The sequence below is a fragment of the Rasamsonia emersonii genome (genome assembly GCF_000968595.1).
Source record: "Rasamsonia emersonii CBS 393.64 chromosome Unknown ctg1118621760548, whole genome shotgun sequence".
Lineage (NCBI taxonomy): Eukaryota > Fungi > Ascomycota > Eurotiomycetes > Eurotiales > Trichocomaceae > Rasamsonia > Rasamsonia emersonii.
The window spans coordinates 8772-22657 of NW_013562917.1; the positions used below are offsets into that span (position 1 = coordinate 8772).

General features: G+C 54.3%; 4 protein-coding genes across 4 annotated transcripts; 3 read left to right on the forward strand and 1 right to left on the reverse strand.

Annotated features, from left to right (window-relative positions):
• On the reverse strand, positions 1-4038 carry T310_7468 (Nuclear mRNA splicing factor; the record flags this gene model as incomplete). The annotated part of the gene is made up of 4 exons (XM_013469737.1): positions 1-27; positions 81-1365; positions 1548-3621; positions 3795-4038. The coding sequence occupies 4 exons, from the start codon at positions 4036-4038 to the stop codon at positions 1-3; spliced, it is 3630 nt and encodes a 1209-aa protein (XP_013325191.1).
• Positions 4039-4588: 550 nt separating this feature from the next.
• T310_7469 (Ubiquitin-like protein DskB) lies at positions 4589-6067 on the forward strand (the record flags this gene model as incomplete). The annotated part of the gene is made up of 2 exons (XM_013469738.1): positions 4589-5047; positions 5105-6067. 2 exons carry the CDS (start codon positions 4589-4591, stop codon positions 6065-6067), a joined length of 1422 nt encoding a protein of 473 aa, XP_013325192.1.
• Positions 6068-7209: 1142 nt separating this feature from the next.
• Positions 7210-9658, forward strand: T310_7470 (Multispanning membrane protein; the record flags this gene model as incomplete). Its single annotated transcript, XM_013469739.1, has 5 exons — positions 7210-7294; positions 7355-8733; positions 8787-9239; positions 9440-9523; positions 9584-9658. The coding sequence occupies 5 exons, from the start codon at positions 7210-7212 to the stop codon at positions 9656-9658; spliced, it is 2076 nt and encodes a 691-aa protein (XP_013325193.1).
• A 1710-nt stretch (positions 9659-11368) lies between these two features.
• On the forward strand, positions 11369-13157 carry T310_7471 (Choline-sulfatase; the record flags this gene model as incomplete). The annotated part of the gene is made up of 2 exons (XM_013469740.1): positions 11369-11779; positions 11838-13157. 2 exons carry the CDS (start codon positions 11369-11371, stop codon positions 13155-13157), a joined length of 1731 nt encoding a protein of 576 aa, XP_013325194.1.
• Positions 13158-13886: the final 729 nt, after the last annotated feature.

The window sequence follows — 13886 nt, forward strand, 5'->3', positions numbered from 1 at the left end:
CTAATAAGCAACCCTTGTCCGCATATCCTAGAATATGTCAGCAAAGTCAAGTAAACACCATTGCCTAGAGTCATGCTTACCGATATCTTACGCTCAATCTCCCGAACCGTCCGATCCAGCTCGCCCGCAATCATAAGCTTCTTGTCATTAGGTAGCAGGAAATACGTCTCGCACAGATCACCATCGATGACTCCCTTCACCGGAACGTAATAACTGCGGTAGATCAGATGATCCCTTCCCGCAAGAGGAGGATTCTGCGCGGCCAATTGCATCTCCAGACTCTGGAAGAAGTCCACGTCTTCACGGCTGACAAACGGAATAAACATGCCAATCGTTCCCTGAAGGCCGGCCCAGAACAGAACGTCGCGGCCTCCCGCCACCAGTTGCGTCTTCTGTAGGCTCATCGGGATGTCCTGGGTGTAGAAATGAATCATCAAGTCCAGCCGATTGGGAGTGCCATTAAGGTATGGACGCTCGTGGATGAGGTGAGCACCCGACCCATCTTCATCCGACTCATCCGACACTTTCTTGGGACAGCGGACCAGCCAGATATTGCCAAACTTGTCACCACCCGCTGTCGTCTCATAATCCACCATGGTCGACGTCGTCGTCCAACGCGCAACGACATCATCCACAAACGGGATCAGACGGTTCTCCTGATGCTTGTAGACGACGTACGTGACGCTTTCCTGGACATCGGCCACAACGATCCTGCTGCCTTGCGTCTGCAGACCAACGATGAGTCTTGGCGTGGCCTGGACCTGACACTTTCGAAGCATTTGTTTCATTCCGAGGTCGTATATGCGGAGGTACGAGCCAATACCAGCGAGCATACGCCCTTGGAAGCCGAGAAGAGCAAGTGGAGGCTCCTCGACCTTGGTCTTGTGGATGAACTCAAGCTCCCTGCCATCTTCTTGGAATCGGTAGACGTGAATGAATCCGGCAGAGCAGGAACGTGGGCTGACGACCATGTCCTTGCCAGTTCCCACGATGAGGAAAGTCTCATCGTCCTGACTGGAGAAGGAAACCGTCGCAATACTGACAGCCGCCTCGTTTTCCTCCAGTTCGATACGCGAAATAACTGACTTGGCGTTGACGGGATCGACCACTTCGATGCACGATGCCCAATGGCCGTTTGCGCGCGGATAGCCAAAGTCTTGCGGAGGAGGTATCACAGCGTCACCATTCTGGAGCTTCGAGTCCTCGACTAGCCGAGCCTGTGTCGCCGGTGACAGAATGTTGTTGTCGGCCTCAATGACATAAAATAGCGGCTGTTCAGGATGTTTAACAAACCGGCGTGGAGTGTACGTGAGGGGAATGGACTGTTGGAGAAGATTGTTATCCAGCTTCTCGATGGAGAAGATTCTGTCAAAGTTCTCAAGTCAGCCACTGACAACACCGTTGCAGGCCAGACGAATGAAGAGTGTGTATGATCTCAGTAGGAACAATTGGAGTAAATTTTTAAAGGATTTCCGCATGGAAACTCGGTGAATGTAACTGTCATCATAGATCGAATGAAACACGAAAAGAACGACGTGGCTACTCACCTGAGATTTTGCCCTTGGATGCCGACCATTCCCTCCACACACTGCTCACTGGAGAAATTCCAGCCCCATTCCAGTGGGACGTAATCCAGCGGCGTGAGCATAAAACTCTTGGTCTGAACATCCGAGTATCCCAGCCAAGGACGGGAGCTGAGAGCAAGAACTGACGTCTGGCCCTTTACAGACACCCGGAACAGCTTGACCGGTTTAGGACCCAAGAATCGAGTTCTGGTGTCGGAAAGTTCTCCGGTAACCTCGTCAAGAACGGTTCGGAGATAGACACCCGAGTATAGACCAATGTGCAAGTACAACGTTGATCCACCAGAGCTGGAGTCTGTCATAGACATGATATTCAGGGCAGAAGGGGCGGAAGTAAGAGCCTGCACTGACTTGTTCTCCAGGGTCGAGTCGGGATCCAAGCTGAGAATGCGGACAGTAGAATCATCGCACCCAACGGCGAGGAACGAACTCCGGACGCGGCCCTCCGGGACCTCACCAAGGCTGAGGCAAGTGACAGTGCCGGACATCTGCCGCTTCTCGTCATATTCGGCAAGGGATCCATCCGTATCCATTTCGAAATACACTATCTCTCCCGAACTCAAAGCAACAGCGACTTGGCGCTCGTTCGTAGCCGCAGCGACGATCGTTCGATGCTGCGGAGCGGGCCATTCATTTACCCGGCGATCAGCAAGGATATGCCGAATACCCCTGGGATGGACTTGAATCAAGGAGTCTTCTCCCAGTTGCTGGACGGCCAGCGTGGGCGCAGTCGAAAGGAAACCAGTATCCGTGACTTCTTCGACTGTCTCGCCGATGCTGAGAACAAGTGTGCCATTGTCAAAAGAGAGAATGATATAAGCATCATACTGGTCAGTTCGGGCCAGCTTCGTTGTCCAAACTGCTGACGGCATGCTGGGAAGTTCCGACTCCACGATTTCAGAAACCTCCAAGCCGTGCTTCAGGATCCTCAAGCTGCTCCGCGCTCCCGTTCCACAGAGTGTATAAATCTGTGGGGCGTCCTCGTCCGTGAGGTTGGCGACTTTGGCATCCATCAGGGGATTCAAGGAATTGATGCTTTCCACCAGAGTCACGTTTTCCGCTCCCCTGGGGCGGAAGTAGACAGGCGGCAGAGGCTCCGAAGGGTCAGCGGAGAAGTCGTCGCTCGTAAACTCGGTCTCTTCATCATCATCTCCCAGTTTCTCGAACTGGTAGAAATGATGATTACCGTTCTCACTGGCGACGAACAGAAACCCGCTCTTCAAGATCAAGAGGCTCGTTGCAATAGGCACGGTATCGAAGTACTTGATTTTCAGTCTGCGCACTTCGCCGGTCAACTGCCCCTTCTCATCCTCGACCATATCGATGGTGACCTTGAATAGATCACCATCCTCAGTCTGCAGAAGGAAAAAGAATGCGCCCCTCATCTTATGCATGACGCCAGCCGTAATGTAGCGCTTCCGCTCCGGGTTCTCTGTTGGCCCGCTGCGCCGAGGGATCGGCACCCTGAAAGCATCCTGGTTGGAGTGACGATAGGTAATGTTGCCTTCAGCGCATACCAGCACCCCGCTGGGACCGTCCGCACCACCGGGAACCTGGAATAACATCGTTGCCGTGCGGTCTACGGGGTCTGACCACTTCCGGACGACATGGTTCAAGCCCAGATCAAGCTCGTAATACACGAGCGATTTCTCCACTTCCTCGTACGCCTTACCAGTGGGATCTTGATCACATTCGGAATAGTCGACCTCCAGGGCCGCGAAGATGGGGTTCTCGTATCCCACATCCAACGCTGCAACGGAGAAGACCAGCGCGTGTGGCTTGTGAGCCTCCAGGGGCGAGGAAATGGTCAATTCCGCCTGCGCGTTGCGGTTCAGAACGTACACCAGCTTATTCTTCTCGACTGACGCAATCAGACATGCTCTGCCTTTGGGATCCACCGCCAGATACTGGCCCGGGATGACTCGTCGGACACCGGACTTGCCGAAGGTCTCCAGATGGATGCGGTGGAACCGGTTCTGCTGCGGCATGTACTCGATGATGGTGATACGGCCCGAGTCGGATCCGATTATAATGTAATCTGGACACATGTTCAGCACAGCTCAGCCACAAGCACCCATGTCATCAATGCGGTCGACCGGGGCATATCCCAACCGGAGGCCTGGATCGCCAACGCAAGATCGAACTGCCCCGGGAGCTTGACGAATCACTAAGATGACCGTACCACGAGGAGACAGAGAAGGGAATGCATACCTTTGCTGCTGCCGGCCAGCCGGAAGGCGGCCAGCGAGCGAATGATGCCAAAGACATCCTGCGAGTAGATGGGCGTGATCCTGCCCTGGGTTGGGTCGGGCCGGTGGATGGTCAGCTTGGAGCCGGACGCGGTGACAATCTGCTGCTCCTTGGTTCCCGCAAACTGGCCCAGAATAGCCTGAGTGATGGCAGTCGGGGGCTGGATGGTCAGGGAGTACATAAACATGTTCGACGTGGTCGCCATGGTGGGCAGCTAAGACAGCTCTCTGGTCACGCAGACCAGAGGCGATGAACGCGACGCGTTTTGTGGGAGGATCAGAAGCTAGATAGTGCAAGGTCCCATTGCTGTGCTGGGGCAGGAGTGACACAAGCCCCAGCAGAGCTATGTGTGGTGAACAGCGGTGGTGGCAGTGAGGACGACGGTGATGTCGTTCGTGGTAGAAGCAAAATTTGTTGTGCAGAGCTGAGGATGAAAAGCTGTGGGTTAGCCGCTGCCAAGGGAGCTGTTGATGCCTGAGGCATGAATGCCATTCAGGCAGCGAGAGCGGAACGGGCACGATGGGTTTCTGCCACCTTCGGCCGGGCATTCGCCGTGGCGGAGATGCTGGTTGACTGCAGTCAGCCAGCTCGCCAGCGTATATATTTCCCCCTCCAGTCTGCTCTCCCATCCCTCTTCTGGCGCATCCAGGCCTTTCTGTCCATTTCGGTCCTCAGGGACTCCCGCAGCCAGCGTTGCTCTTGCGCAATTCTCCCTCGTCGCTCAGCTTACCCCTCCCCCGTTAGCCTCTGATATCATGGCTGACGATACCACTACGACGGAGGACTCCTCCATCACCTTCCACGTCAAGGCATCCAACGATGCCAAATTCACCCTCACTTTGCCGACATCGACGACTGTCGCTGAGCTCAAGAACAAGCTGTCGAGCTCAGAATATGCAGACACACCCGCCGACCGCCAGCGGCTGATCTACTCTGGACGCGTGCTCAAGGACAATGAGACCCTCGCGACGTATAAGATCAAGGAAGGGAACACCATCCATCTGGTAAAGAGTGCAGCGAGCAACCAGCGACAAGCGCCCGCTGCTCAACCCTCGACGGCAACCTCCGGTGCCAATGCCAATCAGTCCATTCCCGGCGTCCCGACCAACATTGCCGCTGGCACGGGCAACAATCCACTGGCCGGGTTGACGGGTGCGAGATACGCAGGATTTGCTCAGCTTCCAGGCGCAGGCATGTTTGGACCCGACGGTGGTGTAAGTTCACCCATTCCAGGTTTATGTACGTGGACTTGAAGCTGACCGTTCTTTCAGATGGGCCCCCCTCCTGATCCGGAGGCGATGCTCAGCATGCTGGAGAACCCCCAAGTCCAGGCGACCATGAACGAGGCCTTGCAGAATCCCGCCATTATTGACATGATGATCCAGCAGAACCCCATGTTTCGCGAAATGGGTCCAGCTGTCCGACAGATGATGCAGAGCCCCGAGTTCCGCCGAATGCTCACTGATCCCAACACCATTCGCCAGATGGCACAACTTCAACGAGCCATGGGTGGCTTGGGTGCATTTGGGTTCGGGGCGGTGGCTGGTAATACCGCTTTCCCAGCTCCAGGTGTCACAAACACGACTCCAGAAGAAAACAGGAACCAGCAGCAGCAGCAGCAAACCAACCAGACCAACCAGACCAATCAGACGCCGCCTGTCAACCCCTTCTTAGCTGCCGGTCTGGCTGGCAACCCATTCGCGAACCTCTTTGGAGCCAATCCCGCTGGCGGCGCTGCGAACGCTCGTTCAACGACTCCTGCCGGCGGAGAGCAGAATGCAAATGCTACCGGCCAAGGAACGACAGGCGGGGCTACCCAAAATCAACAGAATCCTTTTGCGCTTCTCTTCAACCCTGCCCTTTTTGGTGTCCCACAGACGCAACCTGGCACATCGGACGGGAACGCCGGGTCTCAGCAGCAACAGCAGGAGGGTGCCCAAGCCGCATTCAATCCCTTCAATCCACAGACCAACCCGTTCCTTCGAGATCCCCAGCTTTTGTCAAACTTTGTCCAGGCTTTGGGGGGCCAGGAGGCAGCAAACAACCCTTTTGCAGGATTGTTCGGTTCTCCGCCTCAGCAAGATAACCGACCACCGGAGGAGCGGTATGCGGAACAGCTGCGACAACTTAATGATATGGGTTTCTATGAATTCGAGAAGAATATTGAAGCTCTGCGGAGGACAGGAGGTAGTGTGCAAGGGGCAGTGGAATATCTGCTGAACCATCCATCGTGAGCTGTGTGGCGATCATTTTCTACACTTGTCATCGCCTATGCTGGTTCCTTTTCTTTTTTTTTACCCCTCTGGTCTCTTTGCGAGTGGTTCTTTTGCACTTGCGAGAATGGTAGTTGATGAATTCTTTACTCGTCCATTTATGACCGGACGTTACGAACGGGTGTGTACATCCCGTGAGTAAGACTCAAAGTCTTCGATCTTTGACTATTCCCATTAGCGTTGGCATTGAGAGAACGGTAGCGCTAGTGACTCCCTTATGGATTGTAAGATCAACATGTCTAATGCGAGTTGACTATTTCGAGTCCCCCTATTACGCTGGGGAAATGCTCGTGTTGGTCATCAATATTAATAATACCAATCCCTGGTTGGTAGCAGCAGCATTGAGGCGTCGATTAATAGTGGTCTGTGCAGTTAAAATTAATTGAGGCGACGGAACAATAACCGACTGGGCTCGTTGTTTCATTTCTACGAGGCGGATGTTTTCAAGCAGCCAGGGCAAGCAAGTTCTCTTTTTTTTTCGTTGTCAGAGAAGCTGCGGATGGAACTGCAGCATTGCGTCCTGTAACTATGAGAATATAATTAGAAGCAGCGACAATCCGATCGAGTATTGAGGATCGTCCACGGAGCGTTGCACTCGGGCCAGGAGGCTTCCGGTCGGAATGAACCTAAACCCAACTGGGGCGGAGCCGCCGCCGTGGATGGGCGACCTGAAACAACTGATGGCGTTGATCGAAGATCTTCATCTCTCCCTTTTATCAATCAGCTAGACAGATCTCTGTCCCAGGATCCCTCGCTTCTGATCTGCAGCATTCCCCTCCCTGCTCTCTCCAGGTACTCTGTGCCGGTTCCACTCGTTAAGTCATCGCCGACCCCGTCCCGCGCAGTCCACTCGCGATTTTCTCTCCGCTTACGTAGGCTACTTCTGCTCGGCCTCGACGATCATCGCCTCGCGTGACTCGGTGACTACCCCTCAAGTCTGGGCTGCGGAGAGAGAAGACAGTGAGGGCTGCAAAGCCGGTGTCTGGCTGCACTGCACTCCACCACCGTTTTTGCTGGACATCGGGGCCTTGCACGGTTGATGTCTACCCGATAGCGGAGCCTTTCGGTCGGCATCCACGGCGGATTGTCTGCCTCATTCCACGATGGCATTAACTGCTTACTTTCGGGTGTGGTCAGTGGTAACTTGGCTGCTTCTGGTAGCATGCTGTCGCGCGTTCTATATTCCTGGTGGGTGCCCGCGTCAATGTCCACGGCTGCTCTCCACTGCTGACGCATGATCGCCTCTAGGCTACTCAATAATAAGCTACCGCGATGACGAGCACATCCCTCTCCTTGTGAACAAGATTTTCTCCGACCACACGCAGCTTCAGTATGCCTACTATGATCTCCCGTTCGTCTGCCCTCCGACCGGTCAGAAGCATGGCGGGTCTCCGTTCGGCTCCGGACACAGCGTCTCTCTCAACCTGGGTGAAATCCTGCGCGGCGATCGCATCATGACATCTGATTTTGAGCTTGTCATGGGCAAGGACGTCGACTGTCAGGCGCTGTGCACGCAGGAAGTAGATCGCAAGGGGGTCAAATGGGGCCAAGAGCTAATTAATAACGGATATGTGGCTGAATGGATCGTGGATAATCTGCCTGTAGCAACCAGCTTCGAGACGGTTGACCGCAGCCGGAAATACTATGCCAGTGGGTTCAAGCTCGGCTACCAAGACATCTCACCTTCAAATGGCAAGCCGCGGTTTTTCATCCACAATCACTTCACGATCGTGATCCGCTGGCGGAAGGCCCCTGGCAAGGCCGGTGACGAAGGTGGTAAAGTCATTGTGGGCGTGGAGATATATCCGAAAAGCATTGGTCTCGACGATCGCGACGAGAGTGGCTGTCCAAAGGATGTCCGCGGCGACCACCCCGGTCTGGAGCTGTACATCGCACCCAATACCTCGAGACTGCGCGAGAAGTATCCCGATTCGTCGTACATTCCCGAAGAGGACGACGAAGTGGACGATGGCGCGAAGCTGCGGATCCCATACACTTATTCTGTCTACTTCCGAGAAGAGGACAAGATTGAGTGGTCGAACCGGTGGGACCTGTACTTCACGGATCAGACCGATAGCTCGATGACACACTGGCTCGCGATTATCAACTCTCTGATCATCTCCGGGGTATTGGGTGTGACCGTGCTCGTCATTTGGGGAAGGACGGTGCAAGGTGATGTGAAGGGCCGTGGAGATGGTGTTCTCGAAGATGGCAAATTGAAACTCCGCTCGAAATCCCGGTCAAAGTCCGGCAGGGTCGGGGAGAAGAAATCCGGTGAAGGGCTTCTTGAGCAATCTGGGGCTGGCGAGCAGGATGCCGATCTCTCATCGGACGACGAAGTGGTGGAAGATATCGCAGGCTGGAAGCTGCTGCACGGCGACGTCTTCCGGGTGCCTGCTTACAGCGGTCTTCTTGCTCCTCTGGTCGGATCTGGGATGCAGCTGCTCTTCATGGCCGCGGGGCTTCTGATCCTCAGTTGCATGGGGGTCTTGAACCCAAGCTTCCGTGGCGGCTTTGTTAGCGTTGGCATGGGCTTATTCGTGTTTGCTGGCCTCTTCTCGGGATACTTTTCTGCGAGACTTTACAAGACGTTTGGAGGGGTACACTGGAGAAAGAATACCTTGATTGTGCGTGCCATCCTTTGGTTGGTGTGACGAGTTTGTTGCTAACCGCTGCGCAGACAGCTTCATTGTTCCCCGGGCTGACCTTCTGTATGATCTTCATCCTGAACCTGTTTGTCTGGGCCCAGGCGTCCAGCACGGCGATACCGTTCGGGACGCTGATCGCACTGGTTGCTCTCTGGCTTCTGATCCAAGTCCCGCTGGTCTATCTGGGCAGCTGGTATGGCTACGTGCGAGCGGCCCCTTGGGAGCACCCGACCAAGACGGCGTCGATTGCACGCCAAATCCCGCCGCAGCCGTGGTACTTGCGCGGGATCCATGGCCCCCTGCTGACCGGTCTGGTCCCGTTTGCGGTGCTGTTTATCGAGCTGCTGTTTGTCTTTAAGAACCTGTGGCAGGACAAGAGCGGATATTATTATGTTTTTGGATTCCTTAGTGTGGTCTGCGCCATCTTGATCGTGACGGTCAGCGAGGTGACGATCATAGCGACGTATAGCCAGCTCTGCTCAGAGGTGAGGAATAAAACTCGACATCACAGGTCTTTACTTTATACTGACTTGGATTTCTCGCCGCAGAACTATCATTGGTGGTGGCAGAGCTTCCTGACGGGAGGCAGCAGCGCGTTTTGGATTTTTGCGTACTGTATCTGGTACTACCTTTTCAAGCTGCACATAACAGGATTTGTGTCGAGTCTTCTCTTCTTCAGCTACAGCTTCTTGGCCTGCGCCGTGTACGGCCTCTTGACGGGGACGGTGGGCTTCTTGACGGCATATGCGTTCGTCAGGAGGATTTACAGGTATGAAATCTTTGGCCGGTTGCAGATATTCTCCGCAGAGGGATACTAACGTTTTCGCAGCGCGATCAAGGTAGATTGAGTCTAGCACCTGGATCTCGGGACATAAGAGCCGCAGAGCTAGAGGAAACCGTGTGAAACGGTCGTTATGCGATGGTGTTTGTTTGAATTGGACTATATTACGCTTTTCATACCGGGACTTGTGTCTATTCCTTGGACACGAAGTGCCGTTTTTAAACACCAGTGTTGTCCGGTGTTTCTATATTTTATATTCCATTGAGCTTTTTTTTTATTTCCCTTTCTCTGTCTTTTTGAAGCAGTGCTTTTCTCGTCTCTTGGTTGTTCAGAACAGCATGCGTGTACGTAACTAAGGTTGTGTGTAGAGAAACATCATACCCATTGTCGAATTAGAGGGCGTTCTTGCATAGCTCAGACGAGAGACAGATCGGGTATTATTATTCATATAGGTCCACCCTCTACCTCTCCGGTATAGTGCGCTATATATACAAGCCTTACAGGCCTGTTTCGCTACCCCATACTGTACTGTACTGTACTGTACTAATTTTTTTATCTTCCTCACCGTACAATACTTCTCATCCAATACGGAGTACAGTAGAGTGCAGTGGAGACCCTTTGCCAACTCAGCATGATTAATTATCAATTTAATTTAGACCAGGCACCCACCCCACAAGGATCTTCATCAATGGTCGACCGCATGCCAAATAGGGTTGAACCGTGCATGGATATACGTAGTACCTAGTGTGGGATGGAGGTAGTATTGGCGAGAATCATAACAACAATACTACTAATACTGATAAGAATAATCCTTGCCAGTGTTTCGAGTACTCCGTACAGACACGACCGATTCGCATAATAAAAGAATCAATTGGAATTGTGAGTCGGGTTCTTATCGGTTCAGATCTCTGGGATTATGTAATCACGGTGGACTGATCGAATGCGGAAAGTGGGTGGCAGGATTGCCGCCACTTGACCCGGACAGGAAGAAGAAACGCGAGCCGCTGATTGGCTGACGGTGGCGTGCTCATCGGATCGGCGATTTACTTGCACTAACGACCCGGAGACGCGCAGTCGGATCGGACTGTCGTGCTTGTTGATGAGATCTCTCTCCGGGTGTCTGGCTGGTCTTCTCGAATAGTCGATGCGAATCTCTCTGCGATAAGATGGTCGATGTTTGCTATCAGCAGTGTGCGGCTGTACAGAGCACGACTAGCTGTGGAGATCCTCTGCAATGCCACGGTGGCAGTGGGCTTCGCAGGCCGCGTCAAGTGGAGATAAGAGCGGCTGATCGGCTGATAGCGCACACCGACAGAGCCAAGAAAAAAAAAACTTTTCAATGTTGATAATGACTAATGCAGATTATTATCAGCAGCGGCGTGCCACTGCGCTGCTCGCTCAGGAATTGGATTCCCGCGTCTGGTCACGCTGCGTCACATGGCAATCATCCGCTCCACGTGACATCCTGAAGCAACTCGCCTCTCCTGACGATCCGGAGCGGAGATCCTGCGTATGGCGTTGATGGCATCGATGGCAGCGCGCGGTTGGGCTCTTCGCGGTCGGCTAAACCCCGCAATCTTAGCAATCACACCATCGCCCCAGGATATGGTGTTTGGCGCCGTCAACCGTCAACGGCGTCGGTTCCTGCAGTTCCGCGGCGTGGCCCACCGAGTCATGGCACGCCGCGTTCCACGTTTTCGCTTTACAAAAGCAGGCCTGGGCCCTCGTCCTGCCTCTGCTCCGTCCCCATTCGATCGCTGACAGTTCTGCCCGACCTCGTCTCGTGTCGTCTGTTCTTGTCCGTCCTGATCCCGACACCGTGCGCGTCCAAGCATGGCTGCCAAGAAGCCCAACATCCTCTACATCATGGCCGACCAGATGGCCGCGCCATTGCTGTCCATCCACGACAAGGACTCGCCCATCAAGACCCCCAATCTCGACCGGCTGGCCAAGGAGGGTGTCGTCTTCGACAATGCCTACTGCAACTCGCCGCTGTGCGCCCCCTCGCGCTTCGTCATGGTCACCGGCCAGCTGCCCTCCAAGATCGGCGCCTACGACAATGCCTCCGACCTCCCCGCCGACGTCCCGACCTACGCCCATTACCTGCGTCGCGAGGGATACCACACCGCGCTGGCCGGTAAGATGCACTTCTGCGGCCCGGACCAGCTGCATGGTTATGAGCAGCGTCTGACGAGCGACATCTACCCGGGTGACTACGGCTGGACTGTCAACTGGGATGAGCCGGTATGTTAGAAGCGGGAGAGGACAGCAGGAGAGAAAGCTAACGTCGGCTGTGGTTCAGGACATCCGCCCAGACTGGTACCACAACATGTCCTCTGTCATGGACGCGGGCCCCGTCGTTCGCACGAACCAGCTCGATTTCGACGAGGAGGTCATCTACAAGTCGACCCAGTACCTCTACGACCATGTGCGGAAGCGCGGCGATCAGCCCTTCTGCTTGACCGTGTCCATGACCCACCCGCACGACCCCTACGCCATGACCAAGGAGTTCTGGGATTTGTACGAGGACGTCGACATTCCGCTGCCCAAAACGCCGGCCATTCCCCAGGACAAACAGGACCCCCATTCGCAGCGGGTGCTGAAGTGCATCGATCTGTGGGGAAAGGAGATCCCTGAGGAGCGCATCAAGGCGGCGCGTCGAGCCTATTATGCTGCCTGCACCTACGTCGATACCAACGTGGGCAAGCTGCTTCGTGCGCTCGACGACTGTGGACTGCGGGACGATACCATCATTGTCTTCACGGGCGACCACGGCGACATGCTCGGCGAGAGGGGTCTGTGGTACAAGATGGTTTGGTTCGAGAATTCGGCCCGGGTGCCGTTCATCGTGCACGCGCCCAACCGCTTCTCGCCCAAGCGGATCAAGGAGAACGTGTCGACGATCGACATTCTGCCCACCTTCGTCTCGCTCGTCGGGGCTGAGCTGGTTCCCGGCCTGCCGATGGACGGTGTCTCGCTGCTGCCCTACCTTACCGGGGAGGACGGGGTCAAGACGGACACCGTGTTCGGCGAGTACATGGCCGAGGGAACGCAGACGCCCGTCGTCATGATCCGTCGCGGACGGTGGAAGTTTGTGTACTCGCTGGTCGACCCGCCAATGCTGTTCGACCTGGAGGCGGATCCGACCGAGTCGGTCAATCTGGTGGCGGGCCTGCCCGTGCCAGCCAAACCGGCCATCCCGGCACACGTCAACCAGACGACGGCCGGTCTCCCGACGCCAGAAGACACGCCAGGCGCGACGCCGTTCCTGAGCACCGAGAAATCGTTCTTCCCGAAGATCCCGGCGACTCCGACTCCGCCGCGGACCCCCAGTCCGGCGCGATCGATCAGTCTGCCCGACACGACCGACCCGGCGACGTTGCTGCGCCACTTCGTCGAGGAGGTGCACGCCCGCTGGGACCTGGACCGCATCCACCAGGACGTGCTGCGGTCGCAGCGCCGGCGCCGCCTGGTGTACTCGGCGCTGATCAAGGGCCAGCCGACCATCTGGGACTACGAGCCTAGGGTGGACCCGAGCACGCAGTACGTGCGCAACCAGAGCAAGGGCCCTCTGGACGACGTGGAGTACATCTCGCGCTGGCCGCGCGTGGTGAAGAACTAACTGCACAGGAAACATAACGACTGACGAATACGACAAGATCTACGATTAAAAAAAAAACACATTGTTCTTGCACATCTTCTATCTGGGTTAATAATGATTTGAGTTGAGTTAAGCGAGGCGCTATACCCGGGTCGTTTTTGTCTGAATATACAGCGTTTGCGTACTTAGCCATTCTTTTCCCTTTTATTTCTTTGACGGCTGTCAGGGTCTGCATAGCGATTGGAGGAATGATTTGCCTTGCTTGCCTTGCCTTGTCTTTCTTTGCACATATGCATTGGACATATCATGTCTTGTACAGTACATGCAGTACAGTACAGTAAAAAGTGAAGATAAACATAAACATAAAAAAAGTGGACTGTTTCTCCTGTAAGTAGATTGCGTTTCAGAGGGAATGACAAAATGTAACTAAATAAACAAATGTTTATTTCAGACGAATTATTAAGAAACTGGGATGGATGTCAATGTGGTAGTGAATGTACTCGAACTTCAAAATAAAACAAAATAAATAATTATACTGAACATAATGATCTCATTACCAATAGTAGGTACATGTAGGATACAATAATACGATATGTCGCTGCAAATAGTATGGTAGAGATGATTGAAAACTTGACTAGACCATGGACTAGAACAGTAAACTCTTAGCATGACAATGACATGAAGAAGGAAGAATGAGAACGAGGAATGATTAGATTGGGAAAGATGAGAACGGGAAGATGGAGGGGGGGG